This window comes from Oncorhynchus mykiss, chromosome 5 (genome assembly GCF_013265735.2).
Source record: "Oncorhynchus mykiss isolate Arlee chromosome 5, USDA_OmykA_1.1, whole genome shotgun sequence".
In the NCBI taxonomy this organism is placed as follows: Eukaryota; Metazoa; Chordata; class Actinopteri; order Salmoniformes; family Salmonidae; genus Oncorhynchus; species Oncorhynchus mykiss.
This window is the reverse complement of record NC_048569.1, coordinates 7,008,828-7,032,630: the sequence shown is the minus strand read 5'-3', so window position 1 is coordinate 7,032,630 and position 23,803 is coordinate 7,008,828. Positions and strand designations below refer to the sequence as shown.

Here is a 23,803-nt window from a genome sequence, read left to right as displayed (position 1 = left end):
AGACGGGGGGATAACAATAGAGCTTTGACTGGAGCAGTTTGAGTGGTGGCGAGGTTAAACCCGTCCCCCCGGGTTACCTATTTAAATTGTTGACTGTTTTGGCTCATTTTGGGCACCGTGGCTCTGTTGGCCCCTCTGAGTAGTTAAGAACTCCATAGAAAGTGGCAGAATGGAGACCACCATCACTTAGCCCCTCTCTCTCACACACACATACAGTATGCGTACTCACACACACACACACACACACACATACAGTATGCGTACTCACACACACATGCAGTATGCGTACTCCCTCACACACACACACACACACACACACACACACACACTTACAGTATGCGTACACACACACACACACACACACACACACACACACACACACACACACACACACATCTTTTTAGGATGGCTCCTGAGTGGCACAGCGGTCTAAGCCACTGCATCTCAGTGCTAGTGGCGTCACTACAGACACCCTGGTTCAAGTCCAGGCTGTATCACAACTGGCCGTGATTGGGAGTCCCATATTGGCTCAGCATCATCCCGGTTTGGCCGGTGTAGGCCGTCATTGTAAATAAGAATTTGTTCTTAACTGACTTGCCTAGTTAAATATATATACTTTTTAAATAAATAAATACCAGAGGCTGGTGATTATTGTTGTTTTGTTTAATGGAATGCTTGTATCCGTAGCCTGTTTGTCTGTGTTCGTTCTTCACGTTCTCACGTTTAATGCTTTGACAAAACCTCTGTTATCTGACCCAGTTTCTATCTGGGTGCTGTATCAGTTCATTCACCTCCACAGCTGTCCAAAAGAAAACACCAAAGTGACTGGACATAGTTTATTATGCACTGGGTGGTTCGAGCTCTGAATGCTCTAGTTGATTATACACTGGGTGGTTTGAGCTCTGAATGCTCTAGTTGATTATACACTGGGTGGTTCGAGCTCTGAATGCTCTAGTTTATTATGCATTGGGTGGTTCGACCTCTGAATGCTCTAGTTTATTATACACTGGGTGGTTCGAGCTCTGAATGCTCTAGTTTATTATACACTGGGTGGTTTGAGCACTGAATGCTCTAGTTGATTATACACTGGGTGGTTTGAGCACTGAATGCTCTAGTTGATTATACACTGGGTGGTTTGAGCCCTGAATGCTCTAGTTGATACAGAGCAGATTGATACCTTACAAGAATAACCTTAATGAGGATGACTTATGTACAGAGAGGACTGAATTATTGACATGACGTTGTGTGAACACTACAGGGAACCTCTTGTCTGATGTTGTGTGAACACTACAGTGAACCTCTTGTCTGACGTTGTGTGAACACTACAGGGAACTGAAGTGAGATTAAGATCTCACCCGAAAGGGATTTGTAATAATCGAGTTAGACACACTTGGTCTCGTTGTGATAGCAGGTAGACTAGTGGTTAGAGCGTTGGGCCAGTAGCTGTAATATTGATTTTTGCATTGTTGGGTTTAGAGCTTGCAAGAAAGACATTTCACTGTACTTGTGCACGTGACATTAAAAACTTGAAAGTTATTTGCTCCAGGGTCCCCGTCAATAATGGCAGGGGTCAGGGGGAGTAGGATACGCAAAAAAACACATTTCCATTTCACTCCACACGCTGTGCAGGTTACACGCTGTGCAGGTTACACGCTGTACAGGTTACACGCTGTACAGGTTACACGCTGTACAGGTTACACGCTGTACAGGTTACACGCTGTACAGGTTACACGCTGTACAGGTTACACGCTGTACAGGTTACACACTGTACAGGTTACACACTACAGGTTACACACTGTACAGGTTACACACTACAGGCGTGTGTGTGTGAAACAGGACACCATATAACCTTATTTGACTTCTGGTTTGGCAAAATGCTCAGAGCAAGTGGCCTCGTTAGATCGCCCATCTGAATCATTGAAGCTGCAACGTTGTTCTTTCTACAATCTTCCATCTTGCCTTAAAGCTCGGACTGCATGAAAGGAGATTATAAGGATTGTGAGCGGTTAACTGGGATGAGTCGGGGGTCGTTTTGGACGGTGGTTAGTTATGTAACTGGTGGGGGCCGTAATCTCACTTTAAAAAAGGTATGCTCACTGAACATATATTTTGATGGCATACTGGCCCTTTCGAAAGCCTACCATCACCTTTCAGCTTCAGGTCTTCCCTTGCCCTCCTTCTGGTAAAACAGTAAGTTAGGAGGCTCTCTGTGATGCATCCGCAGTGTCAACACACCTCTGGAGGGAGGTCAGATCGATTTGGTTGACCTCATTCTCCCTAATGGTTCATTAGGACACAGCGATGAAGACTCCTTTCCACGCATCCTCCCTTTTCTCCCCTTTCGCTCCATCCTTATCATCCCCCCATCCTCCCCTTTCTCTCCATCCTCTCCATCCTCCCCTTCAAACCCCATGACACTCGCTCGGCCAGCCACTCCTCCCTTACAGGAAATTCCTCACAGTAGCTGAGCAGAGCAAAAGCTGAAGTTGCCACGAATCTCTGCTCTGCTGTGGAAATGGATGAGCTTCTTTGTTGGCTCAGTAGTTTGGCCAAAATATAGACACTTGTTACTGCAGGGAAAGATGCCTCTTTCAAAATAGTTGGGGTCACTTCCTGTACACATTCTTAAAATGTTAAGAAAGAAAACAAACTATATACCATTTTTTTTTCTCCCCAGTGAGTGTTTTTGGACAGGATCACCAGATATGAATTCCTGTGTCATGTTTCCTCAAAGTGAAAAAAAAAAAAAAAAAAACTTAAAGCATCATTACTAATATTGCATAACAGCCAGATAACAGTAGTGACTCGAAAAACGGTCAAATATGAACTTTATGGAGATGTGCTGTATGTATATTTAACAACCACAATAAACACCCCCCAAAAATATTCCCCCCCCCTTTCCCCCCCCCCCCCCCCCCCCCCCCACAACCAATGACAAAAACAAAAAACCTGTAATACAAACTTCTCTCTTGGGTTCATTGGTCAGCAACTGTAGAACAACACAGCAAAAAGCTGCAACATCACTTCTGCATTCATGCAAGCATATGTGCAAAGTCTGTGTCCGAAAGGCACAGGGCCTGTCTTTGTAGTTGCAATTGTTTTTGCAGGCTCCTCAGAGGGAACTTGACTACCCTGGTAGTTCTTCCGAGAAGGTAAACCATGTGGCCCTGTGCCCTCCAAAGAACGCTGGAGGAATCACTGTAAAGAGGGCTTTGAAACCTGTGGGGGGGGGGGGGAAACACCACCCTGTCCCTGTGAGCCATACACAAGACAGCCGTTGCACTTGTATGCTATATCTATATATTTATGAATGTAAAAGCGATTTAAAGGAATCAGAAGAAAACAAAAAGCCAAGACAGAAGCTGAAATGAATTGCACCTCAGGACAGAGGTCAAGTTGGAGAAAATGCCCGTTTACAAAAATGAAAAAAAAAAACAAGGTTTTCCTGCGGTTGGTTCTCTCGCTCTTCGAAAAACTGTGGTCTTAGTGGAAGGTGTTTGGGTTGGGTCGGATCATCATGGACACTTTCTTCAGGGAGTAAGCGCCCCCGCGGAACTCGGCCCAGTAGACGCCGTCCTGGTATCGGCTGCGGTAGTGCCCGCCCCGGTACCACACGCCGTTCAGGTTGGAGTGGGCACAGGCGTTATACCACCAGCCACCCTTCTGGTAATGGGCACAGTTACCTAAAAAAAGAACGATGCAGCTGTAGTCAATGCAAAGTAGAGTCAAATGTATGTTTTTTTTAAGTTATTTTAAAAAATATATATACATATAATTAATCTCCGTATTTTACCAAACCCTTTTCCATTTCTTAAATAGTACAGTTGCTTTAAAGCGGAAACATACAGTATGTATACCTCATAACCATGCTTTCAAAAGACTTGTACCTGTGATGCCCAAATTCACACAGCTCTGCCCATGAGGTTTGATCAGAAACTGGTACAGTCTGTCCCACTGTGCAAACCCTCGGGTTAATGCTCTTTGGCAAAGTCCCCGCATAGGTGGTATTTTTTAAATATTCCTTGTTCCCCTCATTCTCGGCTCCGAGTTGTTTTGCAGCACTATAGCAACCTGGCCCCAAATCCACAAAGCATTTGAGAGAGTAAGAGTGCTGATCTAGGATCAGTCCATATAATCTTATTATGATCTAGGATCAGTCCATATAATCTTATGATCTAGGATCAGTCCATATAATCTTATTCATTAGAAAAGAGGAAAAACAGATCCTAGATCAGCAGTCCTACTCAGGGATTTTTTTGCTACTGTAATTCTTGGGCAGGCCGCATCCAAACAATGTTCTATATACATTTACGGGATTTAAAAAAAAAAACTTTCATTGTCAACTTAAACGACTAAAACAACATAAGAGAAAGGTAATAGACCTATATATATATTTTTTTAAATTAATAATCTTGGAGAACTAAGAATCACCAAAATAAAACTAGATGGTTAGGGAGAATTTAGCAGTATAGATTTTGTTATGTTTGAGCAAAAGAACGTAGCATTAGCCATGGCAAAATGTATAGAATTGCGGGACATTAGCTTTAAAGCTGCAATATTTTCTCTCAACCCCATGAAGACATTTTTAGAATTGCAGGGAATTGGCTTAAAAAAGCAAAAATGGCCAAGATGGGGGCCCTAAAGTTTCCCAAAAAATTCAGCAGCGCCAACGGGCCAACCGTGCCCCCTACTACGCCCCCCCTGACACACACCCTGCCAAGCCCCCGCGGACACGCCCCGCCCTGCCACGCCCCCCTGCCATCTCTGTGGAGAGACTCCAAACATGCAGTGGTCTAAGGGGTTCGATCCTGGGCTGTGTCGCAGCCGACCGTGACCAAGAGACCCATGAGGCGGCACACAATTGGCCCAGCGTCGTCTGGGTTAGAGGAAGGTTTGGCCGACCGGGATGTCCTTGTCCTCCAGGCGTATGCACGCTGACACACTCGCCAGCTGTACGGTGTTTCCTGGTGCGGCTGGCTTCCGGGTTAAGCGAGCAGTGTGTCAAGAAGCAGTGCGGCTTGGGCCGTGTTTCGGAGGACTCGTGACTTTCAACCTTCGCCTCTCCTGAGTCTGTACGGGAGTTGCAGCGATGGGACAAGACTGTAACTTCCAATTGGACACCCCGAAATTGGGGAGAAAAAAGGGGTAAAAAATTCATAAGTCAATATAAAGAAACGAAGACTGTCTTCCGCTCTCTGTTCTTGCTTACAGGAGACTCTTTAAGGACAAAACGCATCCTGAATAACACCCGTTTCTACATGTAGACTGTGTTTGCAAATTACTCTTTTCAGAGGTCCTAACGCTACCGGTGTGTCTGAGCCTTAAGACCGGCATAACCTGTCAACGACCTCTTTTCGTGTCTACTTGTGCTGAAATGCACTTAAAATAAGCAAGATATTGTCAAGGAAAACGAGAGCGCTATTAATGCCGGAAGACTTCTGAAAGACGCTGAGAAATGAACAGGGATATTGGGCGGACTTCTGAAAGACACTGAGAAATGAACATGGATATTGGGCGGACTTCTGAAAGACACTGAGAAATGAACAGGGATATTGGGCAGACTTCTGAAGAACAGAGATTTAACAGTGATTTTGGATTCGACCACGTCTGACCCAATGAATGAGAAGACGAAAGTGTCTGAGCTGACTAAGTATGACACACAGTCATGCTGTTGGTTATTGTGTATCCATGAATCACTGTCTGGTAGACTTTCTCTGAGTAATAGCAGCCATCACCAAAGGGTGTAATTCCTTTCTCACCTGTATACACGTCGTGGTCCCTGTCCAGCGTGGTGAACTGCTTGCCGTTGTGCCATGTGAGGGAGTCCCCGGCGTTGCCATGGTAGCGACCCACTCTTAGTTTGTAGAAGTCTGCCTCTGCCTCAATACGGAAGCTGGCGTACTCGGCAAAGGTCTTGCGACCGGACCAGTCCTCCAGCATCACCAGAAGCTTGTAGTTGCCCTGGTTGGTCAGCCAGTAGATGTTTTCAAGACCCAGCCAGTATTCACTGTCAATGTTACCAAATCCTTGCTGTGAGAGGGGAGAAGCAGGAGGGAGAGAGGGAGGGAGGAGGAGGGGTGGGGGGATATGTTTTAATGCTGCAGATAAGTCTAAATGCTACGTTCAAAGGAATTGACATTCACTATGCCAATGTCCACCCTCCCAAAAACACACACAATGTAGTCTGCACTTGTACGTCTCCCAGTCACCGTTTGTCAAAGATGGCAGAAGGGACTAAAGCATTGTGTGTGACACTGGTATAATGTCAGAGAAAGAGTGGTGGCATAATAGCAGGATGTGTTTAAGACGTCCTCTCCCCTGAAGTCGCTGTGCGTCTGGAACTGTGGCTCACATTTTAAACCACACATGGATTAAATCAGGAGGGAGCACATTACCCTGCCAACTATGAGCCTGTCATTTGTGATTCTGGGTGTTTTTAAGGTGCCTCGTTGCCAGAAGTGAAGAGTGGGTGGTGGGGGGCTTGAAAATGTCTTGTGTTCTTGGACTCGACTTTAAAGGGGAGGTAGGATTTATCCAAATAGGCCAGTCCGACCTCGGTGCTGCAGAATGTGAATCTCTAGCCACTAAACGTTTGGCTCTGTGCTCTTAAGATTACGACATTCTGGTTCAGACCCGTGGCAAATGGAGGAAACCACACTTCATGGATAATAGGACCTTAGGTCATTGAATTGGCTGTACAAAACTTCCCATCGAAACGTAATTTTTAATATCGTATCGTGATATCTTGTGTGGACTGTTTGACAGGCTTTGTTCTGTCGAACGGTCAAATAATTGAGAAACTCAACCAATGACATTTTGGAACTCTCTGGATTTTATTTTGGGGAGATGATACGGTGAAACAATCAAATGGAAATGTTGGAACTGAGAATAGATACTGACTCACTTTATTCAATGATTCACGTGTGACCCCCTCAAAGAGTCAATCTCCCGGAATTCTGCTCAGTATTTGATCACATGATCGCCTTGGCATTGGTTTGGTTCTGTTGCTCATGTCCAGTGAAGCTGTTTCTCTTCAATGTGCTTTTCATTTGGCCATGCAAGAGGAGGAGTGTGTGTGGACCAATCAAACGCTGGACTCAAATGACCTTTTGCTGTTTATTTTTTTTAAATCAGTAACAATGAAGAGCAGTGAAGTACTAGCCTATAGTATGATGGATCTACCTGGCTGATACTAGCCTATAGTACGATGGAGCTACCTGGCTGATACTAGCCTATAGTATGATGGATCTACCTGGCTGGTACTAGCCTATATGATGGGGCTACCTGGCTGATACTAGCCTATAGTATGATGGATCTACCTGGCTGGTACTAGCCTATATGATGGGGCTACCTGGCTGATACTAGCCTATAGTACGATGGAGCTACCTGGCTGATACTAGCCTATATGATGGGGCTACCTGGCTGATACTAGCCTATAGTATGATGGGGCTACCTGGCTGATACTAGCCTATAGTACGATGGAGCTACCTGGCTGATACTAGCCTATAGTATGATGGAGCTACCTGGCTGATACTAGCCTATAGTAAGATGGGGCTACCTGGCTGATACTCTCCTATAGTATGATGGGGCTACCTGGCTGATACTATCCTATAGTATGATTGGGCTACCTGGCTGATACTAGCCTATATTATGGAGCTACCTGGCTGATACTAGCCTATATGATGGGGCTACCTGGCTGATACTAGCCTATATGATGGGGCTACCTGGCTGATACTAGCCTATAGTATGATGGGGCTACCTGGCTGATACTAGCCTATAGTATGATGGGGCTACCTGGCTGATACTAGCCTATAGTATGATGGGGCTACCTGGCTGATACTAGCCTATAGTATGATGGGGCTACCTGGCTGATACTAGCCTATAGTATGATGGGGCTACCTGGCTGATACTAGCCTATATGATGATGGGGCTACCTGGCTGATACTATCCTATATGATGGGGCTACCTGGCTGATACTAGCCTATAGTATGATGGGGCTACCTGGCTGATACTAGCCTATAGTATGATGGGGCTACCTGGCTGATACTAGCCTATAGTATGATGGAGCTACCTGGCTGATACTAGCCTATATGATGATGGGGCTACCTGGCTGATACTATCCTATATGATGGGGCTGCCTGGCTGATACTAGCCTATATGATGGGGCTACCTGGCTGATACTAGCCTATAGTATGATGGAGCTACCTGGCTGATACTAGCCTATAGTATGATGGGGCTACCTGGCTGATACTAGCCTATAGTATGATGGGGCTACCTGGCTGATACTAGCCTATAGTATGATGGAGCTACCTGGCTGATACTAGCCTATATGATGATGGGGCTACCTGGCTGATACTAGCCTATATGATGGGGCTACCTGGCTGATACTATCCTATATGATGGGGCTACCTGGCTGATACTAGCCTATAGTATGATGGAGCTACCTGGCTGATACTAGCCTATATGATGATGGGGCTACCTGGCTGATACTATCCTATATGATGGGGCTGCCTGGCTGATACTAGCCTATATGATGGGGCTACCTGGCTGATACTAGCCTATATGATGGGGCTACCTGGCTGATACTAGCCTATATGATGGGGCTGCCTGGCTGATACTAGCCTATATGATGGGGCTACCTGGCTGATACTAGCCTATATGATGGGGCTACCTGGCTGATACTAGCCTATATGATGGGGCTACCTGGCTGATACTAGCCTATATGATGATGGGGCTACCTGGCTGATACTATCCTATATGATGGGGCTACCTGGCTGATACTATCCTATATGATGGGGCTACCTGGCTGATACTAGCCTATATGATGGGGCTGCCTGGCTGATACTAGCCTATGGTATGATGGGGCTACCTGGCTGATACTAGCCTATATGATGGGGCTACCTGGCTGATACTAGCCTATAGTATGATGGGGCTACCTGGCTGATACTAGCCTATAGTATGATGGGGCTACCTGGCTGATACTAGCCTATATGATGATGGGGCTACCTGGCTGATACTATCCTATATGATGATGGGGCTGCCTGGCTGATACTATCCTATATGATGATGGGGCTACCTGGCTGATACTATCCTATATGATGATGGGGCTACCTGGCTGATACTAGCCTATATGATGATGGGGCTACCTGGCTGATACTATACTATATGATGGGGCTGCCTGGCTGATACTATCCTATATGATGGGGCTACCTGGCTGATACTAGCCTATATGATGGGGCTGCCTGGCTGATACTAGCCGATATGATGATGGGGCTACCTGGCTGATACTAGCCTATAGTATGATGGGGCTGCCTGGCTGATACTAGCCTATATGATGGGGCTACCTGGCTGATACTAGCCTATAGTATGATGGAGCTACCTGGCTGATACTAGCCTATATGATGGGGCTACCTGGCTGATACTAGCCTATATGATGGGGCTACCTGGCTGATACTAGCCTATATGATGATGGGGCTGCCTGGCTGATACTAGCCTATATGATGATGGGGCTACCTGGCTGATACTAGCCTATATGATGATGGGGCTACCTGGCTGATACTAGCCTATATGATGATGGGGCTACCTGGCTGATACTAGCCTATATGATGATGGGGCTACCTGGCTGATACTAGCCTATATGATGATGGGGCTACCTGGCTGATACTATCCTATATGATGGGGCTACCTGGCTGATACTAGCCTATATGATGGGGCTACCTGGCTGATACTAGCCTATATGATGGGGCTGCCTGGCTGATACTAGCCTATATGATGGGGCTACCTGGCTGATACTAGCCTATATGATGGGGCTACCTGGCTGATACTAGCCTATATGATGGGGCTACCTGGCTGATACTAGCCTATATGATGGGGCTACCTGGCTGATACTAGCCTATATTATGGAGCTACCTGGCTGGTACTAGCCTATATGATGGGGCTACCTGGCTGGTACTAGCCTATATGATGGAGCTACCTGGCTGATACTAGCCTATAGTATGATGGAGCTACCTGGCTGGTACTAGCCTATATGATGGGGCTACCTGGCTGGTACTAGCCTATATGATGGAGCTACCTGGCTGGTACTAGCCTATATGATGGGGCTACCTGGCTGGTACTAGCCTATATGATGGAGCTACCTGGCTGATACTAGCCTATATGATGATGGGCTACCTGGCTGATACTAGCCTATATGATGATGGGGCTGCCTGGCTGATACTAGCCTATATGATGATGGGGCTACCTGGCTGATACTAGCCTATATGATGATGGGGCTACCTGGCTGATACTAGCCTATATGATGATGGGGCTGCCTGGCTGATACTAGCCTATATGATGATGGGGCTACCTGGCTGATACTAGCCTATATGATGATGGGGCTACCTGGCTGATACTAGCCTATATGATGATGGGGCTACCTGGCTGATACTAGCCTATATGATGATGGGGCTACCTGGCTGATACTAGCCTATATGATGATGGGGCTACCTGGCTGATACTAGCCTATATGATGATGGGGCTACCTGGCTGATACTAGCCTATATGATGATGGGGCTACCTGGCTGATACTAGCCTATATGATGGGGCTACCTGGCTGATACTATCCTATATGATGGGGCTACCTGGCTGATACTAGACTATATGATGGGGCTACCTGGCTGATACTAGCCTATATGATGGGGCTGCCTGGCTGATACTAGCCTATATTATGATGGGGCTACCTGGCTGATACTAGCCTATATGATGGGGCAACCTGGCTGATACTAGCCTATATGATGGGGCTACCTGGCTGATACTAGCCTATATGATTGGGCTACCTGGCTGATACTAGCCTATATTATGGAGCTACCTGGCTGGTACTAGCCTATATGATGGGGCTACCTGGCTGGTACTAGCCTATATGATGGAGCTACCTGGCTGATACTAGCCTATAGTATGATGGAGCTACCTGGCTGGTACTAGCCTATATGATGGGGCTACCTGGCTGGTACTAGCCTATATGATGGAGCTACCTGGCTGATACTAGCCTATATGATGGGGCTACCTGGCTGATACTAGCCTATAGTATGATGGAGCTACCTGGCTGGTACTAGCCTATATGATGGGGCTACCTGGCTGGTACTAGCCTATATGATGGAGCTACCTGGCTGGTACTAGCCTATATGATGGGGCTACCTGGCTGGTACTGGCCTATATGATGGAGCTACCTGGCTGATACTAGCCTATATGATGGAGCTACCTGGCTGATACTAGCCTATATGATGGGGCTACCTGGCTGGTACTAGCCTATATGATGGGGCTACCTGGCTGGTACTAGCCTATATGATGGAGCTACCTGGCTGATACTAGCCTATATGATGGGGCTACCTGGCTGATACTAGCCTATAGTATGATGGAGCTACCTGGCTGGTACTAGCCTATATGATGGGGCTACCTGGCTGATACTAGCCTATATGATGGAGCTACCTGGCTGGTACTAGCCTATATGATGGGGCTACCTGGCTGGTACTAGCCTATATGATGGAGCTACCTGGCTGATACTAGCCTATATGATGGGGCTACCTGGCTGATACTAGCCTATATGATGGGGCTACCTGGCTGGTACTAGCCTATATGATGGAGCTACCTGGCTGGTACTAGCCTATATGATGGGGCTACCTGGCTGATACTAGCCTATATGATGGGGCTACCTGGCTGATACTATCCTATATGATGGAGCTACCTGGCTGATACTAGCCTATATGATGGGGCTACCTGGCTGGTACTAGCCTATATGATGGAGCTACCTGGCTGATACTAGCCTATATGATGGGGCTACCTGGCTGGTACTAGCCTATATGATGGGGCTACCTGGCTGATACTAGCCTATATGATGGAGCTACCTGGCTGGTACTAGCCTATATGATGGGGCTACCTGGCTGATACTATCCTATATGATGATGGGGCTACCTGGCTGATACTATCCTATATGATGGGGCTACCTGGCTGATACTAGCCTATAGTATGATGGGGCTACCTGGCTGATATTCATTACAATCTCAATCACAAAGATAGGTCTGTGTTAACATTCGTGGGCACAGCGCAGTGAATGTATTGCTTACTTCCTGTCCTCTCTATAGGGAAGAAACTCCCCTTGTTGACGTCTCCTAGTGGAGCTGTGTTGTGCTCTTTTTAGTTTATCTTGATTCAATCCCTCAGAAAGGAAAAGCTATTTTCACTGCCTGTTCTATCTGGGCCTCAAACAGTGAATCTACTGTTCTACGCAAGACCACCTTTTACCTTGTAGGTGTCCCAGTTCCTGAAGAAGTTGACGGAGCCGTCCTGGCGTCTCTGAATGACTGTCCAGCCGCCGGGGTCGTGCCTCTGGTCACACCACACCTGCATCAACCGGTTGGCGTTCTCAGGCTTGACCAGGTACATGCCACTGGTGGCGTGACCCTCCTCTAGAGCAGCAAGGCAGTCCTTGAAAGGCCCTGCGAAAAAGAGGTCCCGATGTAAGTAGTAGTCATGCGAAACAAAAGGTTCAAGGGTTGAAAGCTTGCGGTTAAACACAGCTCTGGGTGAAATGTTTTCCATGGGATGATGTGGTCAAGCATGGTCCAGGGAGCTATTGTGCTCCCTCCTGGGTTTCCTCCTTTTAGTTTGTCAGAACCCTGATTCCAAAGATTGCTGGGAAAAGTTGCCTAGCTTACTCCACTCTCTCAACCCTCCAGCTGAGCTCAATCTCTTCTAATAACCCTGGAAACCGGTTCCCATTTGTTCATCCAGTAAGCTGACTATCTCCATCGTATAGCTTCTTATTCTGTGGTTACACAGTTCTTTTAGAAATCCTGGGGCTCCCAAGTTTTTTTTTTTTTTCTTGCTGGGAAAAAACTCTGTTTTAAGGCCTAGAATTGACTTTGGCTGCAGTTTGGGATGGGGGGGGGGGGCATAGCTGCCGGGAGGCTGACGCAGGCCAAGAACAACACTGGCATGAGGGCTGCGGAGAGAGGTAGCGCTTTACTGGCATACAGTAGCCTGTAGATTATCAGGTACTCTAAAGTTTCTCTTGGAAATAGCACAGCTGTTAATATCATTTTATTGGGCATATGTTCCTTTATCCTGGTGACGCCGATTTACTTTGCCCGAGTGCTGACTAAAGGGGAAACCCTCTAATGTTGAGGTGCACTGGAAACGTCTATGATAAACCCTCGTCTCGACATTTCAGGAAGAAACATTTGACCAAACGTGGCAAAGATTTGTCTCCACATGAGGTAAATGTATTTTACATGAGAAATGTCCAAAATGGCACTGTAGACCACTGCAGTAATTGACATGACCTTGTATTTAAATATTCAGCTTGTTTTTTTTTTTGTTGAGGTGTCAGACTGTCCCTTCCCACCCGTCTAGTTAGCAGTGTTTATGCAAGCATTGCTATCCTATGACATCATTTCCTACTGGCACTCAGTGACCGTTTAGGATTTTTTTTTTCCCCCGGTTCAACCTGAGTGATAATTGCTGTTTTTATGATGACTCCATGTCTAGCAGGATAGCGTGTAACTTTAAGTGTTCAATTCATATTGGACAGGAGTGCTGGGAACCGCACATAATGGTGTCTGGTCCGTAATAAAAATCACATGGATCAGAGAGGAGCATTATCCCCAGCCAAGCTGAGACTTTCTTGGAACAATAAATTGTTATCTGGGCATAGTCAAATAGTTGTGAATTTTCTATCACAACTCTAATTGTGTGTTTGTGTGTGTGTGTGTGTGTCCTCATCTGGGAGCACTGAGAGAACTCCTGTGGGTGTTGTCGCAAGGCAGTTATTTCTAATGATGCCCACACACAACGTGTGGCATGGTGGCAGAGAGCTAAATCACTGTAACCCACACACTCCCTCCCTTTAACACTAGAACCGCCATAGGCCAACTGCCACTGACGTTTAATTTTGTAAATAATTTTTAAAAAATGCCCCTTTTTAAAAAAAGCTAAGTCCTGCTCCTTCCCTGACTTTAACTAAATGTTTGTATTTTACGTTGCTCATTTGTCAGCTTTAAAAAAAATCACAAACAGAAAAGAATTTGGTGCCTTTTTACCTGGGTTTTTTTCACACTTTTTCCTAACTTAATCCGTAAAGACAATGTTCTGTAGGATGTTGGTACCCAGCCAGGCGCTAAGACAATGTGCTGTAGGATGTTGGTACCCAGCCAGGCGCTAAGACAATGTTCTGTAGGATGTTGGTACCCAGCCAGGCGCTAAGACAATGTGCTGTAGGACGTTGGTACCCAGCCAGGCGCTAAGACAATGTTCTGTAGGATGTTGGTACCCAGCCAGGCGCTAAGACAATGTGCTGTAGGACATGGGTACCCAGCCAGGCTCCAAGACAATGTGCTGTAGGATGTTGGTACCCAGCCAGGCGCTAAGACAATGTGCTGTAGGATGTTGGTACCCAGCCAGGCGCTAAGACAATGTGCTGTAGGATGTTGGTACCCAGCCAGGCGCTAAGACAATGTGCTGTAGGATGTTGGTACCCAGCCAGGCTCCAAGACAATGTGCTGTAGGATGTTGGTACCCAGCCAGGCGCTAAGACAATGTGCTGTAGGATGTTGGTACCCAGCCAGGCGCTAAGACAATGTGCTGTAGGATGTTGGTACCCAGCCAGGCGCTAAGACAATGTGCTGTAGGATGTTGGTACCCAGCCAGGCGCTAAGACAATGTGCTGTAGGATGTTGGTACCCAGCCAGGCTCTAGGACAATGTTCTGTAGGATGTTGGTACCCAGCCAGGCTCTAAGACAATGTGCTGTAGGATGTTGGTACCCAGCCAGGCGCTAAGACAATGTGCTGTAGGATGTTGGTACCCAGCCAGGCTCTAGGACAATGTTCTGTAGGATGTTGGTACCCAGCCAGGCTCTAAGACAATGTGCTGTAGGATGTTGGTACCCAGCCAGGCTCCAAGACAATGTGCTGTAGGATGTTGGTACCCAGCCAGGCGCTAAGACAATGTGCTGTAGGATGTTGGTACCCAGCCAGGCGCTAAGACAATGTGCTGTAGGATGTTGGTACCCAGCCAGGCTCTAGGACAATGTTCTGTAGGATGTTGGTACCCAGCCAGGCTCCAAGACAATGTGCTGTAGGACGTTGGTACCCAGCCAGGCTCTAGAACAATGTTCTGTAGGATGTTGGTACCCAGCCAGGCTCCAAGACAATGTGCTGTAGGACGTTGGTACCCAGCCAGGCTCCAAGACAATGTTCTGTAGGATGTTGGTACCCAGCCAGGCTCCAAGACAATGTGCTGTAGGATGTTGGTACCCAGCCAGGCGCTAAGACAATGTGCTGTAGGATGTTGGTACCCAGCCAGGCGCTAAGACAATGTTCTGTAGGATGTTGGTACCCAGCCAGGCGCTAAGACAATGTGCTGTAGGACGTTGGTACCCAGCCAGGCGCTAAGACAATGTTCTGTAGGATGTTGGTACCCAGCCAGGCGCTAAGACAATGTGCTGTAGGACATGGGTACCCAGCCAGGCTCCAAGACAATGTGCTGTAGGATGTTGGTACCCAGCCAGGCGCTAAGACAATGTGCTGTAGGATGTTGGTACCCAGCCAGGCGCTAAGACAATGTGCTGTAGGATGTTGGTACCCAGCCAGGCGCTAAGACAATGTGCTGTAGGATGTTGGTACCCAGCCAGGCTCCAAGACAATGTGCTGTAGGATGTTGGTACCCAGCCAGGCGCTAAGACAATGTGCTGTAGGATGTTGGTACCCAGCCAGGCGCTAAGACAATGTGCTGTAGGATGTTGGTACCCAGCCAGGCGCTAAGACAATGTGCTGTAGGATGTTGGTACCCAGCCAGGCGCTAAGACAATGTGCTGTAGGATGTTGGTACCCAGCCAGGCGCTAAGACAATGTGCTGTAGGATGTTGGTACCCAGCCAGGCTCTAGGACAATGTTCTGTAGGATGTTGGTACCCAGCCAGGCTCCAAGACAATGTGCTGTAGGACGTTGGTACCCAGCCAGGCTCTAGAACAATGTTCTGTAGGATGTTGGTACCCAGCCAGGCTCCAAGACAATGTGCTGTAGGACGTTGGTACCCAGCCAGGCTCCAAGACAATGTTCTGTAGGATGTTGGTACCCAGCCAGGCTCCAAGACAATGTGCTGTAGGACGTTGGTACCCAGCCAGGCTCTAGGACAATGTTCTGTAGGATGTTGGTACCCAGCCAGGCTCCAAGACAATGTGCTGTAGGACGTTGGTACCCAGCCAGGCTCCAAGACAATGTGCTGTAGGATGTTGGTACCCAGCCAGGCGCTAAGACAATGTGCTGTAGGATGTTGGTACCCAGCCAGGCTCCAAGACAATGTGCTCTAGGACATTGGTACCCAGCCAGGCTCTAAGACAATGTGCTGTAGGACCTTGGTACCCAGCCAGGTGCTAATGAGTCTCTCTCTCCTCACTGAATGGGTGATAATTGTGCATGTTACTTCACAATTTAGTTTAAATTAGGCCCAACTGAATGATATGGAGGGTGAAACGGTTGATTTAATTTCGAAAAACAATAGGCTGATGAGTTTGTGTTATCCTTATTTATCAGCGTTGGCGCTCATGTTTATAAATATTTTGACCACGCTCCTTGTGGGTTGATACCATTCTCTTTTACGTTATACTTTGGAAGAAAACAAGCTTTTACGGGACTATAACTCTATTAATAATCGCATTTATTCTAAAGGTAAACAAAGACATACATGTTACAGTAGGCCTTTAGAATAATGCGAAACAAATCCTTGACTCTATCCAAGTAGTTGATGAGCATTGGGAAGCAAACGATTCCAGTCGGCCTGTGAAGCCGGCCCATTGAAGCTACACCTAAACTTATTTCACACATAATAAGACAAGATTACATTGATAATAGTCTGAATTACAATATTATCAGTTGTACCATTTGTGCACCTTGTAGACAGATGCTTGTGCACCTTGTGGATTGACGTGCATCTGATGCTTAGTCTGATGGGGACGCCCGGTAACGTTCTCTACGTTCTCTAGCAGGTACTGATAGGCTGAAAGGCCAGGTGCTGCTACTGTTAAAGGGCGGGGTTTATTTCACACTTTTGACCAATCAGTGTAAATCATGATGTAACCACTCTTAGAGCGGTCTCTCCACTGTTTAGGAGAACACGGGGAACATTTAAAAAATGGCCTGAGGTAATTCAAGCTGTAGTCGAGCTCTGCGGGAAGCTCACTGTCACCTACTGCCAATGAAAATGGGCCAGACAAATCTAATTTGTCTTCTCTTTCGCTTTCCCCCCAGGCCCTTGCGGATACACTCTGGTTCCTAGCATACAGATCTGCTCCTGTATTTATGAGCTGATCCTTCCGCTTTACTTTCTTCTCCTCTCTCTACTGATTTAATGCCCACTGTGGAGAACTCCTGGTCGGACAGAAACTGAAGGCTGTAAGGACTACTGTGTGTGTGTGTGTGGAGGGGGGGGGGGGGGGACCCTAAATGCAGGCATATGTCTGCATTTGATATCCCCTAAGCAGTCTCTCGCTCCCAGCTTGTTGTCGATCAACTCCAGGAGGCTCATGTAACTGCAGTTACTTCACCTTTTTTTTTCAGTGGCGTATCGCAGTTTTGCAAGGCCCCCCTTTTTAGGGGAAAACCACTAACTTCCTGCAATTACCCCCAAAATTCCCATAAGGCAATGTTTTATTTATTTCAGTTTTATAGCTAATCTCATGCTATACTACAAATGTTACCACGAGGTTGAGAGAAAATGTAAAATTTAAGATAATTTACTGTAATCCTAAATGGTTTTTGTCCTGGTTAATAATGTGTTCATATGCTATCTGGAGAGGGGGGTCTGCGGGCAGGGAGTGGTACACAAGTGTCTCTTTTCCTATATTAAAACCAGCCCCTATCTAATACTGGTCTGGCTTCTATGAAAACCAGCCCCTATCTAATACTGGTCTGGCTTCTATGAAAACCAGCCCCTATCTAATACTGGTCTGGCTTCTATGAAAACCAGCCCCTATCTAATACTGGTCTGGCTTCTATGAAAACCAGCCCCTATCTAATACTGGTCTGGCTTCTATGAAAACCAGCCCCTATCTAATACTGGTCTGGCTTCTATGAAAACCAGCCCCTATCTAATACTGGTCTGGCTTCTATGAAAACCAGCCCCTATCTAATACTGGTCTGGCTTCTATGAAAACCAGCCCCTATCTAATACTGGTCTGGCTTCTATGAAAACCAGCCCCTATCTAATACTGGTCTGGCTTCTATGAAAACCAGCCCCTATCTAATACTGGTATTGCTTCTATTAATGGCTTCTATCATATATGATTAATAGCCTTTCTGTGTTTGCTGTGCAGTTGTTCTCCCCCCCACGGATCTCTCTCTCTCCTTCTCTCTCCCTGCTTCTATCCCCGCTTTAATTTCCTTGGTTGGAAAGGTGTTGTCATTTTCATAGACCCGGGGGGCTCAAATCCTCCTCACACCTTGTGAATCAGTGGGTTGCTAGATTCTTTCCACTGTGTCTGCCAGCTCGCTCCTGAGAAGCTCTCCACTGCCAGACTGCCAGACTGCCAATGCAATTGAAATGATAAGCTTTCGTTAAACCCCTCTCCTCCTGCAGGAGTGCAAAGGGGGGCATCGACATGTCTCTTCAAGAACAAGGGATTCGTTATTAAGATGGACTAATCCAGTCTGTTGACAAATTGTTTCCAGTTGTCATTAATTCCCTCCACCTGAATATATAATCCTTACTTACTGGGAAACATATATTTTCACACCCCACAGTTCAGCTGCTGCTCCAGTTTCAACTGTTCTGCCTTATTATTATTATTCGACCATGTGGGTAATTTATCAACATTTGAACATCTTGGCCATGTTCTGTTATAATCTCCACCCGGTACAGCCAGAAGAGGACTGGCCACCCCACATAGCCTGGTTCCTCTCTAGGTTTCTTCCTAGGTTTTGGCCTTTCTAGGGGAGTTTTTCCCTAGCCACCGTGCTTCTACACCTGCATTGCTTGCTGTTTGGGGTTTTTAGGCTGGGTTTCTGTACAGCACTTTGAGATATCAGCTGATGTACGAAGGGCTATATAAATACATTTGATTTGATTTTCTTGTGGATTTTAAAGATGCTCTAAAGTTGTAGAAACAAATAGTGATCAGTTGTGCAACAACATTATAGTGGTAGCATTTGTAAAGGCACAACAATAGTAGTAATATAATTCATTTCGCTATGGATTAAGCAGAGACTGCAAAAACCCACAAACATCTTTAAAATCTCGACAGGGATGACTATGATCCCCAGGGCTCTACTTTCCACAGAGGTTAAGATATCCCAGAGCCTGACATTATACTTTCCACAGAGGTTAAGATATCCCAGAGCCTGACAAATTCTACTTTCCACAGAGGTTAAGATATCCCAGAGCCTGACAAATTCTACTTTCCACAGAGGTTAAGATATCCCAGAGCCTGACATTATACTTTCCACAGAGGTTAAGATATCCCAGAGCCTGACAAATTATACTTTCCATAGAGGTTAAGATATCCCAGAGCCTGACAAATTCTACTTTCCACAGAGGTTAAGATATCCCAGAGCCTGACATTATACTTTCCACAGAGGTTAAGATATCCCAGAGCCTGACATTATACTTTCCACAGAGGTTAAGATATCCCAGAGCCTGACAAATTCTACTTTCCACAGAGGTTAAGATATCCCAGAGCCTGACATTATACTTTCCACAGAGGTTAAGATATCCCAGAGCCTGACATTATACTTTCCACAGAGGTTAAGATATCCCAGAGCCTGACATTATACTTTCCACAGAGGTTAAGATATCCCAGAGCCTGACATTATACTTTCCACAGAGGTTAAGATATCCCAGAGCCTGACATTATACTTTCCACAGAGGTGTAAAATATCCCAAAGCCTGACAAATTCTACATTCCACAGAGGTTAAGATATCCCAGAGCCTGACATTATACTTTCCACAGAGGTTAAGATATCCCAGAGCCTGACATTATACTTTCCACAGAGGTGTAAAATATCCCAAAGCCTGACATTATACTTTCCACAGAGGTTAAGATATCCCAGAGCCTGACATTATACTTTCCACAGAGGTGTAAAATATCCCAAAGCCTGACAAATTATACTTTCCACAGAGGTGTAAAATATCCCAGAGCCTGACAAATTCTACTTTCCACAGAGGTGTGGATGTATGTCATTTACTGTTTTGCATGGACAGTACTGAGAGGGTGTTTTTAAGTTGTGTTAGCAGATTCTGTTGAGTGAAGGGTGTTGCTGGAATATGACAGCAATTCTGCTGTAGGTGCATTTTTTATTTATTTTTTTGCTGCCCCAAAACGATCATTTTCTCTATCAAACATTTTCTTTTCCTCTCTAAGTATTAGTTCTGACCTTGCGGCAGACTTACTCACCTGTTGCGTACTACCAATCGAACACTCAACATACTCTTGAATGCCCCACGGCTTCTACGTAGTGATGAAAAGCACCATCCCAACACATTTCATCCCTAAGTGGATGCTGAAAGGTATGTGTTTGTGTGCTCAAATTTGTTTGCAAGTTGTTTAAAAAAAATGTAAAAAATAAAATGGGGTTAAGCCAATTTGTCCCATTTTCAGGCGTTGGAGACACTCCGCCAGTACCTGTCAAACAGAAGCTACCGAGATTATCTGAAAGCCATGTGGGATTGCTGCCACCATTTTGTATTCAATCATCTGTACAGTGTCTCCTGGTTGTCAAAAAAAAAAACCAGGGTTGATTTTAGGCTTTTTTTTGCACTGAGACGATGCTCTGCATGCTCCTAACCCTCAGCAGTCAGCGATTTGTGTGTGCGGTTCTGCTCTCTGCATCCCCACCATGGGATCCTTCTGTTCACTTTCAAAATATGGTTATCCAGCCCTAAGAAATCATGGTTCAGATGCCGCGATCTTCAGATCCTGGATTGGGATGAGCAGTCACAAGGAAGAGTTTATGTTTTCCCGGGTTAGGGTCAACTATGCATTTTTATTTTATTTTTTGCCTGTTAATTTATGCCTGTATTCTTTTCAGAGGAAATATCAGACTCATTACTCTTCTCAGCCTAATCCCATTTTTAAGTCTGCAGTGTATTGAGACATACGGGCCGCTTCGGGACAATGCACGGCTCAAGTAAATATTGTTGAGGTGTGTTTAGATGGGCCGCTAGCCAAGACCCTTTTCCAGAGTCTCGCTGTGTATGCCTGTCAGCTTTTTTCGCCCCCTGTCTTGAGGATTTGTGAGGAGTGAAAGTGATTTTGTTCTGTGTCACAGCAGGATGGATAAATGTACCTCTCTTATGCCTCTGTGACTGAGCAAACTGTATTTTCTTTGGCATGTAGGAACTCTTTAGTCGGAGGCAGACACTTACGAAAAGCTGTCTAGAACAATTTACGAGCTGTATAATTAATGAAACTATTATTTCCATAAATCTGCTGTGAAACCTCATCGAGAGGAGAAGTTTTTACCTTGGAGTGTGCTGTTCATACATTCTCCCTTTTGGATTGACACATCGCTATGGTAACATGGACATAGTGTAAGGCTATGGTCACATGGACATAGTGTAAGGCTATGGTCACATGGACATAGTGTAAGGCTATGGTCACATGGACATAGTGGAAGGCTATGGTCACATGGACATAGTGTAAGGCTATGGTCACATGGACATAGTGTAAGGCTATGGTCACATGGACATAGTGTAAGGCTATGGTCACATGGACATAGTGTAAGGCTATGGTCACATGGACATAGTGTAAGGCTATGGTCACATGGACATAGTGTAAGGCTATGGTCACATGGACATAGTGTAAGGCTATGGTCACATGGACATGGTGTAAGGCTATGGTCACATGGACATAGTGTAAGGCTATGGTCACATGGACATAGTGTAAGGCTATGGTCACATGGACATAGTGTAAGGCTATGGTCACATGGACATGGTGTACAGGCCTTGGCACGAGCTCCCTTTTGAAGATTATAACTGAATAAACTTTTCTTGAGTTTACTGACTTCTCGGACAAGTTGAGTTACTGCTACTGTTTAACCTCATTAATAACACCGTAGAGGGAGAGAAGGGGGGGGGGGGATCAGAAGGGGAAGGTACTCACCTGAGGGCTTGTTTGTGGTGGGTGGCTGGTGAGTGCCGGGGAAGATACTCACCTGAGGGCTTGTTTGTGGTGGGTGGCTGGTGAGTGCCGGGGAAGATACTCACCTGAGGGCTTGTTTGTTGTGGATGGCTGGTGAGTGCCGGGGAAGATACTCACCTGAGGGCTTGTTTGTTGTGGATGGCTGGTGAGTGCCGGGGAAGATACTCACCTGAGGGCTTGTTTGTTGTGGATGGCTGGTGAGTGCCGGGGAAGATACTCACCTGAGGGCTTGTTTGTTGTGGATGGCTGGTGAGTGCCACTGGGCATGGTGGGCAGCGGAGGTGGCAACGCTTTGGAGTTCTGGTCGCTCTGGATTTCATTGGTGATCTGGTTGCTGCGGGTGTATGTGGGTGGATGGTAGGGTTTACTGGCCACTGGTGGCGCTACCGGCCTCTGCTGCGTAGGTTGCTGTGGCAACACGGGGGGCTGAGGGCGAACAGGACGAGACCTTTCTCTCTCTCCCCCGTACGAGTGGCCCCCTCGGCGGCAATGCTGCTCCAACTGCACGATGATGGCGCTCTGGTTGCCGGCGAGGGCGGATAAGTGCTGGTACTTGTGCTCCAGGTCACGGTAGCGCGAAGCCAGCCGACCCATCTCAGAGGTGTGGTTGAGCACGCGGTTCTCCAGCTGAGACACCTCCAGGGCGTTGTCGCGTTTGCGGATGATCTCGTGTAGCAGCTGCATGTAGAGTTGCGTGACGCGAGCGTTCATGTTGCGGCTCTCCTTGCGCAGGAGCTTGACCTCGTTGACGATGCCGCCGTCCACCTCCACCAGCTGCTGCAGCGACTCCATCTGTCGCCGCTGCTTCTGAAGCTCGCCGTTCAGTAGCTCCAGCTCCTGTTTGTTGACCCGGTTCTCTAGGAGGCTGTCGGGCTCCTTGGAGTTAACGCAGATGGCGCCGGTTTGCTTCTGCTGGGGGACGATAAAAGTGTAGGAGCACTTGTCTACTTGCGAGGAGGCGTCCGCTGACGCAGCACGCTTGGTGCGTCCGGCGAAGAGGAACTCCCGCTCCAGAACCTCACCTATGCTCTCCAACTCCTCGGCCTCCGCCTGCAGTGTGGAGCCCGGCCCGCAGACCAGCAGCAGCACCAGAGGAAAAACCACAGGGAGAATCATACTGCAGTCTGTAGCACCCTTACAAGAATGGTCTCTGTTTTTGAAAAATAAGAGAGAAGAGGAGAAAAAATAATCAAGTCTGTTCCTCTCCCAACAACATTCATTGACAACAGACATTCAGTGTAGAAATGTATATTGAAGCAAGTCAGTTTTGAGAAGTTTTAGTGAAAGCACTCCACTAAAGCCATGCCCTGCTCGTAAAATACGGTTGTCTAATTTTCATTGGCACCCTCTGCATAGAAACAGTAACCAACACAAGGAGATTTACGTTCCATCACTATCACACATTCCCAGTCAGCTATCTCAGGTGTTCTACCCGGCCTGATGAATCCCATTTTGAACTGAGAAAACTAAACCAGTGGGTTTATTGGAAGGTGTTTTGCTTCATCTGAATAGAGAACTTGTCAAACTACGACAGGTTTAGACGACATTATTCGCACAGACGGATGATGGCAAATCTGAAATCCAGAGCGACCAAAGATAAGGGGGGGGGACGGGGACAACCAACTCCATATTAATGCCC

The 23,803-nt window shown here is 46.6% G+C and overlaps 2 protein-coding genes across 4 annotated transcripts in view; one reads left to right on the top strand and one right to left on the bottom strand.

Annotated features, from left to right (window-relative positions):
- LOC110523130 (ras-specific guanine nucleotide-releasing factor RalGPS1) overlaps positions 1-23,803 on the top strand; it is a 295,595-nt gene that overhangs the window by 130,842 nt on the left and 140,950 nt on the right. The gene's annotated exons all lie outside the window — the stretch shown is intronic.
- LOC118964554 (angiopoietin-related protein 2-like) overlaps positions 649-23,803 on the bottom strand; it is a 29,531-nt gene continuing 6,376 nt past the window's right edge. Inside the window, exons 2-5 of the mRNA XM_036976686.1 lie at positions 22,386-23,314; positions 12,277-12,470; positions 5,760-6,030; positions 649-3,683 (exon numbers count right to left, since the gene is read on the bottom strand). Coding sequence (XP_036832581.1) covers positions 3,484-3,683; positions 5,760-6,030; positions 12,277-12,470; positions 22,386-23,280 — 1,560 coding nt within the window. The 5' untranslated portion in view covers positions 23,281-23,314 and the 3' untranslated portion in view covers positions 649-3,483. The remainder of the gene's footprint in view (positions 3,684-5,759; positions 6,031-12,276; positions 12,471-22,385; positions 23,315-23,803) is intronic.